The sequence below is a fragment of the Hypomesus transpacificus genome, chromosome 13, assembly GCF_021917145.1.
Source record: "Hypomesus transpacificus isolate Combined female chromosome 13, fHypTra1, whole genome shotgun sequence".
NCBI classification, from domain to species: domain Eukaryota; kingdom Metazoa; phylum Chordata; class Actinopteri; order Osmeriformes; family Osmeridae; genus Hypomesus; species Hypomesus transpacificus.
The window spans coordinates 1,093,144-1,112,469 of record NC_061072.1 but is presented as its reverse complement, the minus strand read 5'-3'; the positions used below and the strand labels follow the sequence as shown (position 1 = coordinate 1,112,469).

The 19,326-nt window shown below is 43.1% G+C and overlaps 2 protein-coding genes across 3 annotated transcripts in view; one reads left to right on the top strand and one right to left on the bottom strand.

The window, feature by feature from the left end:
- Positions 1-3,012: 3,012 nt before the first annotated feature.
- Positions 3,013-5,149, top strand: star2 (steroidogenic acute regulatory protein 2). Its single transcript, XM_047032603.1, has 7 exons — positions 3,013-3,076; positions 3,259-3,366; positions 3,489-3,619; positions 3,765-3,923; positions 4,028-4,212; positions 4,422-4,515; positions 5,045-5,149. Exons 1-7 carry the CDS (start codon positions 3,013-3,015, stop codon positions 5,147-5,149), a joined length of 846 nt encoding a protein of 281 aa, XP_046888559.1.
- Positions 5,150-6,438: 1,289 nt separating this feature from the next.
- Positions 6,439-19,326, bottom strand: part of LOC124475381 (A disintegrin and metalloproteinase with thrombospondin motifs 3) — a 34,736-nt gene continuing 21,848 nt past the window's right edge. Inside the window, exons 7-22 of one of the 2 annotated variants that reach the window (XM_047031937.1) lie at positions 17,539-17,644; positions 16,819-16,962; positions 16,544-16,676; positions 15,918-16,031; positions 15,572-15,720; positions 14,936-15,108; positions 14,594-14,727; positions 14,039-14,162; positions 13,718-13,798; positions 11,771-11,934; positions 11,447-11,612; positions 11,052-11,184; positions 10,629-10,836; positions 10,088-10,217; positions 8,982-9,092; positions 6,439-8,771 (exon numbers count right to left, since the gene is read on the bottom strand). In XM_047031937.1, coding sequence (XP_046887893.1) covers positions 8,167-8,771; positions 8,982-9,092; positions 10,088-10,217; positions 10,629-10,836; positions 11,052-11,184; positions 11,447-11,612; positions 11,771-11,934; positions 13,718-13,798; positions 14,039-14,162; positions 14,594-14,727; positions 14,936-15,108; positions 15,572-15,720; positions 15,918-16,031; positions 16,544-16,676; positions 16,819-16,962; positions 17,539-17,644 — 2,675 coding nt within the window. In that variant the 3' untranslated portion in view covers positions 6,439-8,166. The remainder of the gene's footprint in view (positions 8,772-8,981; positions 9,093-10,087; positions 10,218-10,628; positions 10,837-11,051; positions 11,185-11,446; positions 11,613-11,770; positions 11,935-13,717; positions 13,799-14,038; positions 14,163-14,593; positions 14,728-14,935; positions 15,109-15,571; positions 15,721-15,917; positions 16,032-16,543; positions 16,677-16,818; positions 16,963-17,538; positions 17,645-19,326) is intronic. The other variant, XM_047031938.1, reaches the window with a different exon arrangement.

Genomic DNA, 19,326 nt, shown 5'->3' with positions numbered 1-19,326 from the left:
CCACTGCTCTGTACTGTATCTTTTGGTTTAGATTGTGTGTGTATTGTTTTATAATACAGTTGAAAACTGTACAATAATGATCTGTCCTTGAACATACCACACATATAAGATTAGGCATCTCGTTCAAACTTATGATGAGCATTGGTTGTTTAGGCATGCTTTTAAAGCTTTTGAGAGTACTGTACAAAGGGTGTATTGTATAGAACAGGAAACACATGATTCTTTTGAGTTCCAAAAACCACAAGGAATGGGTTTGGACCAAGCCTCTTCAAGGATGTGTTTTCAAGCTTGGAAAAAATGTGATTGCATGCAGTGATTAAAAAATATATTTACTTGTAGCGCTGAATTATTTTCATTAACATTTCAAACGGGGTCCATTTGGAGGCGATGGCAGTGTCAGGTATGGTAATATTGTAATCTGGGGCTTTCTGGAGCGGTTTTTACAGGTTGACCTGGGTTGAACAGAGGCATCCATGCATGCTGTGGTGTTGAGGCCTGGTCAGCAGGTTAAGTTCAGTATTCACGTCATAAGACCTCTCACAAGGACACCTGTTAAGCCTTTCTGATAAGAGGTTGTCTTTTCTCCAGCAGTGCTGTCAGCTCTGTTCTGGGGAGCGGGCCTCTCGGCTGGGGGAACAGGCATGGTGCCAGATGGCTTTGAGGGATGGCAGGCACACGCCTACCAATGCTGTAACACAGAGACCACCAGAGAGAGGGAGAGGAAAAAAGAGAGGAAGAAAGAGAGGAGTAAAAGAGAGAGAAAGGAGACAAAGTTAGCTCATTACCCTTCAAACATGACACCTAACATTTATAATCTCCATCCAAAACTTTTAATACATTGACAGCTCATTAGCGGTTAGCTTACTGACAGGCTCTGTGTTTTGAACACTGGTAACTGTGATAAGTGACAGTAACGCAGCACTGAAACGGCTGTTTCATTTTGATGGCTAATTCAGGGTCTGGTCCTGCTTTAATTAGTTTCCTTGAATAATGCAACTACGTATTGGTGTCTTAATCAGCACTTAATTTCCGTATTGACATATACGACAGTACACTTATCTTGATTTGGGGCAGCTGTCCTTTAGAAATGAAGGTGTTTTAATCTGAAGCTGTCTTTCATGGTCACATTTCAGTGCTCTGTCCAAAAGGCAAGAATCAAGAGGATTCTCTGGAATGCCTGGTGTTTATGACAGTCCCATCTCACACACACCCTCCCTCAGCCCATTAAAGGCCTCTTCCCTTGGCATGTTCTCAGTAAAGACAACAAACATGGTGGTCGGTTTTCCATGTCTTGTAAATATGACTGGATGTGGATATTATTTATATGGTAAACATCTTTCAAATCCATAGAAATTAGCTTGAAGATTCAAAATACCTGTCTCTAAATACCTGGCTTTACATTTAGTCATTTAGCAGACGCTCTTATCCAGAGCGACTTACAGTAAGTAAGTACAGGGACATTCTCCCCGAGGCAAGTAGGGTGAAGTTCCTTGCCCAAGGACACAATGTTATTTGGCATGGCTGGAAATCGAACCAACAAACTTCTGATTAATAGCCCGACTCCGTAACCGCTCAGCCATCTGACCCCCCCTTTGGAGTGTCGTCAATTGTGTTTCATGTGAGACAGTACAGTAGATAGGATTGGGGAAAAAGCATCTGAAATTAAATCTATTTGACTCGTAGCTTTCTATTTGAGCAGTGCTTTTATTCGAGCCAGCCTGAGATAAAGAAACTGTAAAGAATCTGATTTGATTACAAGGGAACCGTGGGCTACTGAGGGAAAACAAGGTGATACTGTAGAGAGTGCAAGATAATATCACATACTTACCTCACATCTGGAAATCCACAGCAGGTTAGGATTTGGTGCAAATGGAAGCAGAAGGGCGTTCAATTGGAGATTCATTTTCTGCAATTACCTCTACGGCATGCACAACTAAATTAATGACTAGAAAGTATTAGCCATGAAGCATTACGTATCTTCTATTGTTTGCATGCAGTGGTTACAGTTTTTTCTTATTACTGAGGCATTATCTTTGAAACTGCTATATTTGCTCAACGATACACATTAACAAGAAACAATTCTTGCAAAACTCTGTAAACTCCCCAATATCTTTTTTTATAGATGTTTTTTTCAAACTGTACAGACAAACCATCATTTGAATAAATACATTAAGCACCAACTACGTGCTGATAGTATAAACACAAAAACACTTGTGGATTATCCTTTTTCTGTGTGCAGGGTGTAGCAGTTTATCATAACATTTTGTCAAACGTAGTACTGTAAACACACATCCACAAAGCCATCAAAATGTTTAAAATGTATGTTTTTTCCAAACACAACACACTATCGACACAAGGGGAGAAAAGTAAAACAAATAAGTAAATAAATACTAAAACAAGACATTTTGTTGTTTGAGGAGGGATACATAGAACATTTTGAGGGAAGTATGTTTCCCCTCATTTGTATGGATTGCGAGTTATGTTCTGAATTTACATTAATACTTCACACATTTGGACACCTGTGAGTGTGTTTTTATATTACTTTATGACAAAACTTTATGACAAACAGCTTTGTCCTGCAATTTTTTTACATGTATTTATACAATCCATGTGTAGCAGCTGTTTGTTGTGAAGATTTCTGGTTAATGTGCGTAGTTGCCCATTGTTTCAAAGATCGTGCCTTAACGATCATAAAAAAATGAAAGATCATCACAAAAGCAACATCCACAAAACATGGCTTCATTTTAAATAACTGCTGACTGAATAGCCTCTTACGTTCTCCTTGCATACATCGCACTCTTTATGCATCTTGGATATTTTGGTATTTATATTATTTTTAAAAACTTTTTTCAAGTACCATTTGCCATGGCCTTACACCAAAGCGACCTTGGGGGCAGAATTTCATTTAAAGCCTATCTTCCTCCCTGTCCCTTATCTCATCACAAAGTCCTTCACTTCCCCTATAAAGTCTGGCACCCCTCTCCTCTAGGCTGCCGTTGTTGGACTGACACCATGCTGCCTGCTGTTGTCAAGCTCTGCTGTGGAATCTCCTATCCCCACCTCAGGAGCATGGCAGGTATAGAGACTTCATCTGCACAGTAACCATCTCTCCTCTTTTTAACTGGTTCTTCATACATGATCTCGACGGATTTCTGTACAGGAACTGGCTTCATAGGATAGGGCTTGTTGTGTTTGACCATTTTGTCATGGTTGAAGGAGAACTATCCTTGCTGACAGGCCTATTGCTGTTTTCCACAGGACTGCAACGCACAGCTATGGCAGCAATCGGCCAGGAGATCGCTCACCTGCAGCGAGGTGGGCGAGTCCAGCTTCCAGAGTGGATGGGTCATATTGGTTGGCGTGACGGTAAACTTCATAATGTTCATTGTGCTTATGTGTGTGATGATTGTGTTGCTGTATTGTATACACATGCATTTTCAATAAGGTTGTGGTATGTTACCATACTGACCTATGGAAAACTTGCACAGAGTCCAGGAGAGAAGAGGTTAGATTAGTCAACACAGGTGACCTGTTATATATACACCAAGGACAAGAGGCATTGAGTAAAGCCCTGGAAATCGCAGAGGACAAGGATGGATGGAAGATTGAAATAACAGAGGTATAAATCACCCTGCTTGTGTTGGCAATATGCTCAGTCTCTCTCTCCATATCTATCTAATCTCTTTTGCTCTTTCAAGCATCGCAACATCTTTCTCTGAATAACTTTCGCCTTAACGCTTGTCACTGTAAACTGTCTGTTGCAGGAGAACGGGGATGTGATATGTAGTAAAGTTCTGCCAGGAGCCAAAAAGGTCTTCAGACTGGAGGCTGTGTTGAATGCCACACCAGAGGAACTTCATACCATCTTGTTTGTGAAGGTAGAAGAGATGCAGCAATGGAACCCTAGCATTCAGCACATTAAAGTAAGATTACCATCATGGGAGGCCACATTCTCTTTGTGACAGAAGGTCACACATTAATTAAGTCAATAGCATTTTCTGACTGTCACCTGTTTATCCTGTTTAAGATCCTTAAGCAAGTCAATGCAGAAACCATGGTTACACATGAGGTGTCTGCAGCGACAGCAAGTAATTTAATAGGTCAGCGGGACTTCCTGAGTGTGAGGCACTGCTACAAACAGAATTCACGTATATACTTGGGGGGCATGGCAACTGACATAGAATCCCACCCACCTCAGAAAAACTTTGTGAGGTAAGTTTATCACCTTAAAAGACAAGGTCAGTTTTTACATTCAGTTTTTCTGCTTTCATTTTCTTTCTCATCTACAGTAGTGAGTCTCCATAACATCTATTTTAATTCTTTAATGCTTTTTCAAACCCTCCACTGGGTCTGGCCAGCGGGGGGGGGGGGAGTTGAAATAGCCTTAGTAATATGAGCTTTTCTTTCATCTGGACCTCCAGGGCACAAGATGGACCGACATGCATTATCATCGAGGCACTGGGAGATGACACCAGGAAGAGTCGCTTCATATGGCTTCTCAACATGGATGTCAAGGTTGATTGTGTTCTTTATGTAGTCCATTTTCTGTCAAAATAAAATGCTGTAGAATCAGAGTTGCAGCCAGCAAGCAGCATTATGAAGCTCAATACTGTATGAATCATTACAATAGTAGCTGTTCATGCTTGCCTTTGTGCATTTGCAATTTGGATGTGTCTGAACTAATTCCTATGCACCATCTGTTTGTGACAGTAGTATAGTGTAAACACAGATAGATTGGCTGGTTTGTGGATTTCTCATCTCCCTGATTTAGCTGATCCATGTGAAATGTGAATGCACACAAAAAAGTAGGTTACAAAAAATTACCTCTAATGACACAGAGGCATACACATTCCCTGGTGATTTGGAATGAAGAAGACAAATTCTGGTTAATCCATGACTCCTATTTGCATTTGCTAAGAGAAGGTAGTGTTTTCTCTTACAGTTTAAGAGAAGGTAGTGTCTGGACATCAGTGTTCAGGTTTGCTAGTCATTCCCCAAGCTGTCAGAGACAGTTTCTAAATCACCATGATTTTTGTGTTTTCAGGGCTGGCTGCCAAAGGCTATCGTCAATCAGGCCCTGCCTCGGGCACAGGTGGATTTCACCAGACACCTGCGAAGACGTCTGACAGAGGGACCTGTGCACGGCTGAGTCACACACACACCCAGACACACACATACACCGCGATACCATGCTGTGCTCCCGAGCACCGGAACACACAGGGGGATGACAGAGATACAGAGAGAGATACAGAGAGAGAGAGAGAGAGAGAGAGAGAGAGAGAGAGAGAGAGAGAGAGAGAGAGAGAGAGAGAGAGAGAGAGAGAGAGAGAGAGAGAGAGAGAGAGGGAGAGAGAGAGAGGGAGGGAGAGAGAGAGAGAGAGAGAGAGAGAGAGAGAGAGAGAGAGAGAGAGAGAGAGAGAGAGAGAGAGAGAGAGAGAGAGAGAGAGATAGTCTGACTACCTCCTCAAAAAGTCAGTCAGCAGGCAGTGCCTTTTCAATGAGCTGCCAGAAACATTAAGGAGCTCAGAGACACGGCAGGACGCCCTGCCAGGGACACAATAACTGATACCCCATCTGCCCATCACAACCGCGTGTACAGCAAACAATAGGAATTGATACAGTACCACACAAACCTCACTTACTTCTACCTTCACTGAGGGAACATTTTGTTGACTATAGGACTTGCATCTTTGAATGAAAATGTACTATGAACTAAGAAACAAACTCTTTGTGTGAAGTGTTTGAAAACTGATATCTTTTTTTATATATTTTGGCCTTGTTCTCCAACGACATAATTTAATGACTAGGGTTTTCATCCAGTTCTGGTAAACTGTTAAAATATGACTGCCCTTTGTGTGTATACTCATCTCCCTGCCCAATGTATTCAACGGATTAACATAATTTACAGTAAAGACCTCATGGATATTAATTGAGCGCTTATTCTTTGTACTGTATACTATGACTGCCCAAGTCCTGTCTTTTCAGAATTTTTTTTTCCCTCCTAGAGTTGTCTTAAGACCCTGTATGTTTTCGGATCCTATTTTGGCCCTGAACAAAACTTGTTTACTATGACAGTCCTTATTGGGGTCATTGTTTTGTATGATAATGTTGCATCCAAGAGTTTAGAAGCAGTTGTATCTGCTGTTAAATTATTAGTTAAAACAAGTGAACCATATCCAGTGGCAGCCAAATAGTACATACCCTTTCACCATAAAGCACCTGACGAGAGCCTTTTTCATGCCAAATGCCCCAGTACTGTGCGAAAATACTGTTTATTCCAAAACATCTATAATCTCTGAAAGGGTTACACAATGATACAATTAAATGGCCTCTGACCATTTCATGACTATGAATTGAGTGTGTACTGTAATAATTGTATATGTTTATTATTTTTCTATTATAAATATAAATATATATATATATGTTACATCTATGTATATATTATTTTTTCTGTAAACTAAGTTCTCTCCAAAATGGCATTAGATGAGCCACTGTACCTTGAAACTTAATTTCTGTCGTCACACATTTTTATATTCTTTTTGACAAATCAAATCTTCATAGAGTTGTAGAAAATTACAGTTTATGGGAGTAAGAGTGCTATCTGAGCGCATTCTGCTGTATGACATTAGCTTAAGTTTGGAGCTTTCACTAAAAGCAGACACCTTATTAATCAGAGACCTCTTCAAGGACTACTTTCAGCATTTAACCCAGGCTTGTCTGATCAATATCAGTAATTGGGGCTCATTGCTTTCAGACATTAACATTAACACATATCAATTATTATGTGCATATACTGTATTACAAAATATAAAAGGCATTTCTTGATGGTGTGCTAAATGTGCACAAACAGATAAAACAAATGCTTAATATTGTGTTTGTATGCTTATTATGTGTGTGGAAGAACTGCATAGCTGAATCTAGTTCTGTCTACGAAACAACACATGGGTGTTGAGAGAGAGCATACAGTAAGCAAAGAATCAAAGAATAGTGACTTCCAGTTCTTGTTCAACATCCAAGGTCACTGCACTGGCATGTGGCACTTATTCATCTGTATGGGTTGGGATGGAAATTTTCAGAGATAAGGCATTTTCTATTATACGATTAGTTTAACCAATAAGGGGTATTAAATCTGCCGGTGTCATTGTCTACTTATCTTCCACAAAATTGGTAGTCAGATTAAAACAACAAAATAGCATTGCCATGTATGTTTCAATATGTTTTTTTTTACTTTTTTATCCCTACAATTTAAAAATTTAATAAATATTAACATTTAAAGCTTCCATTCATGTATATACAACAACTATACAAGAGACATAATGATGAACTGCAATACAGGAATAAGATAATACCCAACAGCGTGATTTCGTACCAACCACATTCTGCAAACTTATATTTTCTGTTTCCCTATTACAATATACTTTACATTATATAGTTGGCTGTTAATTTTCTTAATATAACCAGATACAAATGTACACTATATACAATATTACTTGAAAAATATATCAGTTACAAAAAAATATCTGAATGTGTTTTTCTTTTTTAACTTTTAAAGCATATGTGACTTCCACAGAGGCTATTTGCACGCTACAGTGGGGTTGGATTGCAATCAGACTTGACTCTTGACCACTGAGAACAGTCTGCTATTCTGTTTAGTATGAGCACCAAGGGCAGAGGTTAATAAGCTCCCTGCGAGAAGTGACACTTGGCCTTTTGGGTAGGCCCCCAAAAGTAAGGATTCTGTCTTATGCCACACACGTTCACAATATAAATTCAACAGTAGTTCTGATGCACTTGAGAAACGGCTTACACACAACTGAATCACACACAGATCAAAACATAAATGGTAGGCAATGCAGTCGTCACATTTGAACGCGTTTCGTAGTCAGTTTTAGTTTACAGCACCTTTGTTTCAAACGTGTCTTTGATTTCTTCCATTTCATGATCGAAGCAGAGAGGGCTGAGCAATGCAGTGCTAGTGCATAGAGATCACTCTGCAGTTTAGTTGAGGTAACCATTACTGGTATAAGTCCACTGGCATGGAGAATACAAATTATTTATATATCGCAGCAATCTTTGAAAGTCCTTGGAAGTCCAACAGGTGTTGGGACGTTGAGCTGGGTACAGGACTTCAAATAGTTGAGCAGCACATTCACAGGAGGCCACTGTCTATGTCCCAACTGACAAGGTTCTGTGAGTCGCGTCGCTCTCGGATACTGGATAGTCCCTTCTTGACCTGCTGCCGGTGACCGATCCTAAAGTGCTGACAGGACTGTGGTCTTTCGAGGCACCTACGCTGGGGTCTGCAGAGGACCGTGGCGGCCTGTTGCCCCGCCCTGGAGGTAAAGGAGGCCCGGGGACTGAGTTTTCATGCCCAGGAAGGAAAGGGCTGCTAAGGGGACCCTGATACAGACCTTCCCCCGCTGATGAAGACACACCTGCAGACTCCTGGCTCGGTACGGGGAGGGGGGAGGAGGGGGTGGTCAGACCCTGGGAGGTGGAGCGAGGTCGCCTGCCACCCGCTTTAGTGGTTTGGGATGGGCTCTGGGTGGTGGCGGGGGGTGGGGCCTCGGCTGGGGTGGGAGGATTGAACAGGGCATCAGGTTCTACAGAGGCAGAGGGAAAGAACTTGAGAAGGTCTGGGGAGAGGGTGCTGAGGCCCTCCTTCTTGTTGCAGGACTCGCAGCACAGTTTGTTGTAGCCAGGGATCGAGCAGTAACGAGCCAGGACCTCCATCTGACAGAAGATAGACTTGTCCCCCAGACATGGTTCATCTGAGGGATAAACCAGGAATTCAAAAACACAAACATTATTCTTCATAATATAGTAATAATTTATAATATACATGTATATCTTTGAAGCAACATCAAATGACGTCAACACTATCACTAAACAACAAACTATATGCTGAGCATACAGTATGTGTTTAACTTTTATGGCTTTCCATTGAGAGTTGTTCTCTAGAGTGGTGCACGCTCACTTACTCGAGGAGATTTTGTGGACAGGATTTTCTGGAACCATCTGATGCACCCCCTCATTCTTTGTTGTCGAGTTCTCCACAGCATCTAGGGTGAGAGGGGGGAGCGAGGACTGTCCTGTTTCAGAAGAGAGGCGAAAAATATATACAAGTGTTTGATATGATGTAAAAGTGCCTGTAACATGGTGGAAAACTAAACACATCCTCTTGCTAGCCACTGTGAAAAGAGTAAGGGTGTGCTGTGCAGTTCTAACCCTGACTTGTAGCCAGGCAATACTTCCGACTCTTTTAGTTAAAGGAGCCTCTGTGTGCTTGCCCTAAATGTCTCCCATTCATTTGAACAACTCCCATTTTGGACAAGTCCCATTTGACCCCATGACTGACTACTGAGATGGAGGGGGGTGGTGGGGAGGGGGACTGGGGGGTATTATACCTAAGGTCTGTGCAAGGAAGGGAAAAAAAGTGGTCCAAAGTAGGTCAAACGATGCAGCTGGAGGGAAGCCTGATGTCCTGGTTTGACACTATTCATTAGCAAAAGGGAGATGGGGTCTGGGGGCTAGGGAGGGTGAGGTGAGGTTAGGTGGGGGGACACAGGTGCTGTCCCAAACTTCCGAGGTACTTTAAGGGCTTTGTGAAGATCAGCATTAATATGGTTAACTCTCCTCCAAGTACTTTCCTATAAAGCACATAACAGGCTGCTGTGCCACTTCAAACTCAATTCCCCCTTGTCACACAGAAGCTTATTTCAGCCGGGAGCTACACCCCGAGAATGCGGGCTGAACAGTTCTTCTCAAGCTGTTACAGGGACAGCAGGGGGTTAGCTCTTTCAACAGTTCCTCTTGATTGACTTCACTTAGGGGCATTAGGGTATGTGTGTGTCTGGGGAGAGAGCATGCATATAAGTGTTCCTGTGGCTCTGTGTGTGCATATGGGTAAGCCTGAGGGTAAATGTGTGTGTTTGTGTGTGTGAGTATGCCTTTCATACCCTAACTCACAGGTTTACAATCAACAATGACCTGATTTAACACTAGTGAAAACCTACAGGCAGGTAGCTCTCTAGGAACAAGGTAACTCTCTAGGAACAGGGTTGGAGACCCCTGCCCTAACCCTTACCAGGGCAGGAGCTGAGCTTGCAGATGAGGACACTTTCCGGCTTATCCCCTTCGCACTGGCCGATGGTGTTGTCTGTCGCCCTGCACACCACCTGCCTCTGCTGAATCCCTTCTCCACAGCTCACTGAGCACTGTAGGAAAGACAGAATGTGATGCAATGTAGTGTTTTCACTTAGTACATGTTTTTATCGAAAGGGGTGGATTTCGAACCTGTTTTGCCCACATCCACAAACTTGAACATTCCCAAAGCTCTAAAAACAAGAGTCCTTCACTTTATTAAACTGTCGTCTATATACAACATAGACGCACAACGGTCAGTATTTACATTTTCATTAGGTAATATGCATTAATACATTTTAACATATTTACATATCTATCCATGGAACGGATAACTAAAAGGCCATTGCATCTGTCTTATACGTGAATACAGAATTCCATCACGCTTATTTCAACTCTCCATCCACCTGCAGTGACACATCTTGCACAGTGCCTAGATGTGAACGCAGAACCATCCCTGTAAGTGTCTGTCTTCTCTGACCCACCTGTGACCAGGCCCCTGTCCTCCACTGGGCCGGGCAGGCTGAGCGGTTGCAGGTCCTCCTCATCTCAGGCCTCTCCTCCATGCAGTACTTGGTGTGGACGGGTCGGTTCGTGCCATTGTTCAGAGCCTGCATGCACTGCACCCCCCGGGACTGGTAGCCCAGCTTCCCACAGGTTTTACTACAGGCGCTCCAGTCCTCCACCACCCACCTGCCAAGCACACCCAGACCATAATGACCTTTTATGTGAAAAGGCATCATCTGTACAGTCAGTGCATGGATCAATGGCTGCAATTATCCTGACTGATCTATAGATAGACACCCAGTTGACAAGTGCTGGAAATTACAGGGCACATACAGCACAGCAAAGGTACTTTATGGAATCTGTTGACGGCGCAAAGCAGAGAGGGAAGGAGATGGGCTCACAGTGGCTGGTTGCACTCCATCACATTGCATCGTTTCCTGATCGGTTTGGGTTTCTTGCTGGTTTCGCAGAAGCTACGGTGCACCAGTCGACTGTCACTCTTCCGCCTGCATCCGTATTTGGTGTACTGTGTACCTGCAGAATTAGAAAACAGTTCAATTAATCAAATGTCTGCCAGATAAAAGGCCTACCATCTGCCACAATGAATGTGACATGGACAAGCGCACGTTACTTGGACAATTATATTTCACCAGAGAGCAAGCAAGCACCTGTACACACGCAGGAACACAGACCGAAACACGCAGATACACACCTCCTACACAGGTTGTGAAGTATAGGACATGTGCACGCACACACACATATATGCACGCACACACATGCGTACACACACACTTACCTCCTCCGCAGGGTTTGGAGCACTGGGACCAGCTCTTCAAAGCCCATTCATAGGTGTCCAGCTCGGCCAGGAGCACGTTGTTATTGGTGATCACAGGCAGCAAGTCCTCATGGATGATGTACTTGTACGTCAGGCTAATCTTGGCCTCCTCTTCCTGGGGGATGATCTAGTCAACGGAAAGATGGAGAAAGGAAAAGACCAACATCACACAGCCTATCAAGACCTCACTGTAGTCCAACTCTCCGCCTTCATAGATGATTCAAAGCACAGTTCATGAGGAGCTGGCAGCTACACTCCCTGACTCAAACCATATGTTTTTCCTACCAGCACAACAATGCCCTCATGAAGGGGTCCGGTCGTTTTCAGGGTCTCCTTCTCGCCTCCGAACGAATACTCCCACTCCAGACCATTCTCTATGAATGTTTTGGATTTGGCGTCTTCACTTTTGGCGTTTAAAATGAAGTTGCCAGTGACTTGATTTTTAACAGCTGTTGAAAACAGAAGCGGAAAGACGTTTTATGATGGTCCAAAAGCACAATGTGTACACTAGCCGTTCTGTAAGAATTAAACAATCCTTTTCCTTCGTATAAACTTTCTCTAAAATCTAAGAAGTATATCAATTTCTAATGATACCTCCAACAGTAAAAACTCTGTCATCTCATCTGTTCATCAACACAGAGCCCAGAAAGGGGGAAGGGAGATGAGGCGGAGATAGGGATGAGAGGAGATGAAGAAGGAAAAGGGATTGGACAGGCGCCCTGTGATACAACATTTTTCCAGAGTTTTTTACACAGAGATCTATTGTTTGCTGCAAGAGAACAGTTTCAACCTCATACAGACACACACGTGTGGCACTCCCAATGGAGGAGGAAAAGCCCAGAGCAGGAGGAAGAGCTTGAGTGAGGTAATGAACCATGAGTATTTTCACCTGCTCACCCTTGCCACATGGCCACTGCCCAGCTGCAGCCAATCAAATGATAATGGAACTCCCCATCAGGAGCAACAGCTCATTCAAACAATGAAAGAGAGCAAGAAGGTTCCAAGACTGGAGGGCAGCAGCTCTTGAAAGGAGGAAACCTGGACCCCACCAAGGAGAGAGTGGCAACCAGGACAAAGGAGGTACTGGAGCACACAGAGCCTGTTTAACCCTGTCTCTGTCTCTCCCTCCAATCCAGAGGTGCTCAGGAGATGAGGAGGATTTTCCCCACTCCCAGACGGAAGCAGTTTTGTTAAAGTAACCTTTTTTTTCTCTGCTTGTCAAAATAAAAGTAGATTTGTTATTCCTGCATGCCTGCTTGACTTTAACAATCATTAAAGTTGACTTAATTAATATCTTCACTCACCCTGGGAGCCAACAACATTATTACAGTGTATCTATACCACAACAACTTCCCTCATGTAGCATACATTAAAAGTCACCATTAGTTATGAATGTAGCAACAAAATGTTCAAAAGCTTCAGAATATGAATCAGAAATGGCTTTATTCGCCAAGTCTGTTTGCAAAAACAAGGAATTTACTATGGCAGGAATGAGACACACTTCATGTCTTGAGTGTTTAACACGCTTCAGAATTTCCTGAAAATATGGTGAGCTTTAGCTACTTTGACTCCTCAAACAACTTGTTCATAGACACGGGGGCCAGACGGACTACAAAAGCAGTTTCATTTCCCAGCTACAATTACTTGAGCGAGGCTCTGTAATGGCTGTCACATCCCCCAGGCAGGCAACTCTGCAAGCAGTCATTAACCTACCCTCCCTCGAGGTGGCCCACCCATGTTCAGGCTCCTCATCTGTCTGCCTGCCCTCGGCTATGTTCTATCGGCACTGAGCAGACAGGCGGACGCACTTGCCAGCCGACCCACATGCATGCGCACACGTCGAAACAACTGGGAGTCATATGGCTGAGCGGTTAGGGAATCGGGCTATTAATCAGAAGGTTGCCGGTTCGATTTCTGGCCGTACAAAATGACTTAGTGCCCTTGGGCAAGGCAATTACCCTATTTGCCTCGAGGGAATGTCCCTGTACTTACTGTAAGTCGCTCTGGATGAGAGCGTCTGCTAAATGACTAAATGTAAAATGTAACTTCTCCTTCCTCTGTGGTGTATAACGGCAGTTGTCATCCAAAAGCACCACTTAAATAGCTGAATGACCAACCCAGCTTGGCAGCGTACTACAAAACATGCCTAATTGGCGCAACTGTAAAATACACTGGTTATGAACAGCTCATCCCCCTCCAATATGCTTCCTACTGGTTAAAAACCCCACTCACCAATTATATGTGGCGAAGTCTCGTTCTCCTCAATGACAATATGTCGTGCACCCACAGGGATGTCAAACATTTTCAACATGCCTAGTGGGACAGAATGACAGTCAGTGAATGGTGTGAATTAACAGCTTGCGTCCTCACTTACAGTTGACAACTGTCCGACACCCGGGCTATGCATTTTGTTTAAGGCTACAATGCAATAAAACATCCATGATGCTACCAATGACGGGCCCAAGATGACATTACCTTGTTTTATGAACTTGAAGAAACAGGCATTGTGCTACAAGTGTGTGCGTTTGTGTGTGGGTTGGGGGCTGAGGTCACCTGTTTTTTTGGGCGTCTTGGTGAGCGTCAGCTTGACGGTGCGGCAGTGGGAGTTGTCTCCCCCACAGACGCCGCACTTGTCTTCCTGTTTGTAGGAGCCCACCTCTTTGTCACAGCCAACATGCTATGGACATAAGGACAGAGAGTAAGGTTGAGTCAATTGGCTAAGCGGGACTGTAGCTACACAACACTTATATAAATTCAGCAGCTTGAGTGCAAGAAAGGTGCATTACAAATATTAAATACTAAAATAAAATAAAAATGTTGACTACAACCCTCACGCCCTTTATACACTTATACTCTTTTGTCAACAATGATAAAAAACATATTCTATAGTCAAATTATAATAAATACAATATGCATACTGTATACGTGTTATATGATGACATCAAGTGTATACATTGTAAGGTGAGTAAGGATGAGTTCAGCATCTTAAAAAACAGTTGTTTAATATCTTCAAAATGTCTGGATGATATTTGTTTACATTGGTGTGTCAGCTGAGTATGTGTCTGTGTCTGTGTTTGGCTGGAAAGAGGTGAAGGGCCGTAGACATACCAAACATTCCCCTCTGGCGCACACACTGAAGGGGTCTGTGTAGCTGCAGCGCGTCCCATCATGCATCACCTGGTTCATGAACACAACCTCGCCTGTCTCTTTTGACTGGCAGCTCAGCTCGCATTTGTGGGCCTCTGTAACACACCCAGACAGACAGTCCACGGTCAAACCAAGTCCAACTCAGACATAACATAGCAAAGAGTGGACTTTATCTGCCGTAATATGCTTGCATGGAGATGATTCTGCTCTCTGCAAATGTCTCCGTATCACATCCCAGGTGAGGATTTCAAAAAAGACAGCTTAAAGTCAAGCTGAAGGATTTGTACTTTTAACGTAAATCACCATCTGGGTTCTCATAAGGCAGCCAGGTGTGTTTGATGTTCTTGTGATATTTGTTGCTCCTCTGGATGCACTGCTGGGCACGGAAGTCTTCGTAGGGTCCCGCGCACTCTTCCGTGTTGCACATCTGGTAGTCAAACGTGGACCCGGGGCATTCGCGACCCCCGTAGGCAGGGCTGACAAAGCACAAAGCACAAACAAACACAATAAAATGACCCGGAGATGTGTGCACACCAAATGTCCGTCTCTCTACTATCTATTTTTATAGTATTTTTTCTTCTTAATCAGTGTCTGGTGTGCCATGAGTCATAGCTGTCTGTCTAGCACATTGTGTTTATCATCTCTTTAACAAAGCACTTGTACTCATCCAAGGCATGTCATGCGTGGGAAGCAAAGTACATGCTCTCAACCCCAAACTCCCCCACCCCTTGCCAAATCACGTTAAATCTAGACACACACTCTCCCAAGGCAAGCGGGTTTGTACAGGCAAATAACTGGGTGCAAATTATTTGGCCCAGTAGAAGTAACATATGCCAATCTGCCTCTCGGTACCACAACCCCCTACCACAGGGTCAAAGCCATCACCCTCTCTGCCCCCTTGGCCTTGTGTTCTCGTTCCAGTCAATGAGCGCCACTCACGCTGGGTTGTTGCACTGTCTGTTGCGGGAGCGCACGCCGCCACCACAGGTCCGGGAACAAGAGCCATACTTGGACCACGAGCTCCAACTCCCGTCGTGGCCCTGGGGCTGATGAGTGGACCTCCAGATACAATGACCCTTGAAGCACCACTTCAAACATAGTGAGAAGCAGAGAGAGGACATTTCAGTCTGACGTATGGCACTCTAAGAGCTCATTCAGGCCTGACAAAATAGCCCAACAGCTCTCACACAGTGACACAGTGATTAATCATTTAACCAATACATAATCCTAGAGAGGATGAGGGTGGATGCAATTTCAAAATATAGGTTTCTTGAAAGTGTCTAACCTTCCCTGGAGCACACTCGGTACCATCCACTGGCGGACCCTTTTTGGTTTTGCAGAAATATTGGTTGTCAGGGTGGCTACACCACAGCTGCTTGCAAGGATCGTAAGTTCGAAACTGAGAGGTGGATAAAGAGAAAAAAATGGACCAAAAGACTCAAATTATTCTATGAATATGTCAGGAATAGGGAGATGAAAAGAGGGTATCCGTTTCTGTGACCATGTAGAATACAGTCCAGCTGCATGAGGGGCTGGTTTCTAAATCAGACATGCTCTCCCGTGTGTTCCTAGCATGTCGCTGTAGCACAGGCACAACTCTCCTCTAATCATCTCTACCTCCCGATGGTTACAGCTCAATGGGAGTCCATTTTATGACAAAACTATCATACTGACACCTCTCTCCCTGACACACTATAGTGTCAGACAATTAGGAGGACCTTTTTCCTCTGTAGGAAATCAAATCCTCACAACATCCTGTAAAGGCAATATCAAAATCAAAGCGATCTTACAGGGAGGCAATATATCAGAGAGGTTTTTTCCCATCAGGTCCAATCAAAAGAAAAGGTCAGCCCGAGCCTTGGTCATCAATTGAAGAGAAGGTAGAGGAGAACAGTGATGTGTGGAACTTACGGCGGTGCACATCTTGTATCCCACGCCAAAATCAAAGCGGCACTGCTCGTCCATGGAGTAATTGATGCCTGGGAGCTCCGGAAGCTTGGGCCACTTGTGTTCAAAAGGGTCATCCAGGAGGCAGTCATAGGAGCTGTGACCACAGAGGAGAGCATTAGACGTGAAAGCAACCGACCAGCGAAGCTCATCACATCGACAACATTACTTTTGCTGATACAACAGCATGATGAAAACACAGAGCATCAGAATGAGAGGAGATATGTTGAAGTTATTACTGGATGTATCGATTCAGTTCCTGTTTGCTGCAGCGTGACCAGTGGTAGCGGTGGAAGGCTGCCTGCACCAGGGGAGCCATTATGCTCCCCATGCTGGTCTCATCAGCGCATCGATTCCCCTGGCCGTCATGTTCCATGCCTAACCTATTGGAAAGGGATTGTCAAAAAAAATAAAAAAAAATTCAAAGCATCACATTTTGAGTAGTCTAACTCAAAAACAAAAACTATATTTGCAAAGAAACATTAGTCATTAGTCATTAGTGTCATAAAAGACTTTCCAAACTCATTTGGAAGCAACATTTTCCACTGTAATCAACGGAGTAAAGGCAGGGCAGAGATGACAATAGTCAAATGTTTTGTTAGGGTTATTGATACACATTGATTGCGATCATTTTCAGGGAAATTGGAAATAAAGCAACACAACGGTGAAAAATTGCCAATCCTAATGGCCTTGGACTGTCTCTTGACTATAGGCGGCGCCGTTGAGCTACCCAGGCAGAGTGTTCCTAGCACAGTTTCTCTGGGAGAACCTGGTTCTTGTACATCTAACATACCTTAACTCAAATCTTCCCAACAATTACGGAGAATCGAACCTTTCTCTACACAGATTCCTAGAAGAATGAGAGTTCAAGTGAATTCCAACCTATAACTTGCTTGACCTTTCCTTTCCCTCACCTCATGAAGGTCGAATCTTTGAATAGTTATTGTCTCATTACTTACACATGGCCGGTCTCATGAGCCACCACAAAAGCAGAGGAGAAGCCATCCTCGTGATTCAAAGTGCAGCTCCGAAGGGGATGACACATCCCTGTCACTGGGGCATAACCTATAGGTCAAACAGTAGGAATGATGAACTGTTATGCTGATGTACTCATCCATTGGCGGGGCTTCTCACAGAAAGACACCAAGAGTAGTTTAGTCTCCATTACTGGTATAGCACTGAACTGTGGGGTGAATATGGCTTTCCAACATAGTTAGGGCTAATGTATGAACTAGAGGCCTAAATGGGATAGAAATGTGCATATATGTATCTTTCAGTCAGTGTCAAACTTAATAAAACCTCCTATTATAACAAAATGTAAAGACAGACATTACAGATGACTTTATGTATGACTTTCTCAAATGGTGCCTTTTATAAGAAGTGAGGGGTTTTGTGTTTTGAACGCCTTTTCGAGCCATTGGATGATTATAGACTAAAGCTATAAAACAAGGCTGAACATGAAGACTGTTAAGACAATGAACATGATTTTATAATTATCCAGACCACTGTTGATCCATCCAAACAAACCATTGTTTCTTAAGATGTAGCAGTTCTTCAATGAGTCCAAAACAAAACGATCAAAATCATGACATTGCAATGCATGATAATGTATTTTTTATGAAATATAAAAATGAGAATACTGATTGAACGCAAATGCAATGATGGACAGGAAAATGATACAGAAGTCCTTGCCTTGGTACTAACATGAGGCATGGGTATCATTTTCATGCCATAACTGAAAATTGCTGCAGGGTGACATTGGCTCACTGTAGGAAATGCCAGTTAAAAATATACTACCTCAACAATCTTGAACACCTTGAAGGCAGGAAATTATTCCTGTTCACACATAATTGACACTATCAACCTTTGAGCGTCTGCAGTGGGTTTTGAAGAGGCCTAAAGCATCTCTTGGACAGCTTGTGTTCTTGATGCCTTCACCCATTAAAATGAACCCTTAGGCAGATGCTAAGCTTGAAAGCATGTGTTCCACCCCAGCGCAGAACAACACAAAAGTTTCAAAAACCTTTCCTTAACTTAAAATCATAATTACATTTTTGACACAAAACACAAGAAGGACTCATTAGGCAAAGCATGTAAGACACACAATAAAATACTCGATCAAGAAATGTGCAGCAGTTCAGCTCAGCTAGCGCATCTGGTTTGGTTCAGAAGCATTCAGTTTTTGTGATTCTTGGGTCTTCAGACAAATTTTCATGCTCTCTTAATAAAATAAAACCTTTGGCATGCAGGTAAAAAGCAGAAAAAGCAGACACAGACCAGTGTTGATGAGGGTGCTTTACATTACACTTAGTGGTGGTCAAATGGAAAAATTACTGCAAATATAATGGTGACATCCATTGATTGTTCTCTCTAAGTGACTCTTGAACCATGTCACCAATGGTCTGCTTGACTAGGTTAGGATGATGATGATGGGCTCTACTCTTCCAGAAAGAGCGATAGAGTGTAGCGATTGCGTGTTCAATGCTGCGAGTGAAATGGCAAAATGGTTGAAAGCAGCGATGAAGCTCAAACCCTTTATCTGAGGTCAGATAAAAGAGAATGTAAGTTAAGGTACATTCCCCTGAAGGGACCATTGTAAGCTTTGCATGTATAAGCGAAAGGTTGCCGGCCAGCAGCTACAGTCATAAATCATATTTTATGAATGAGTTGTGTTCTTGTGTGAGGTGATAGGAGATCATCCTGTTGATATACTAAATCATTCAACATTTTGATAATAACATAATAAA

Bases quoted from the DNA above. Each gene is read 5' to 3' on its own strand.
- star2 (XM_047032603.1), top strand. From the start codon at position 3,013: ATGCTGCCTGCTGTTGTCAAGCTCTGCTGTGGAATCTCCTATCCCCAC. The intron at 3,620-3,764 runs GTATAAATCACC...TGTCTGTTGCAG, and splicing joins GGAAGATTGAAATAACAGAG to GAGAACGGGGATGTGATATG. The intron at 4,516-5,044 runs GTTGATTGTGTT...TTGTGTTTTCAG, and splicing joins TTCTCAACATGGATGTCAAG to GGCTGGCTGCCAAAGGCTAT.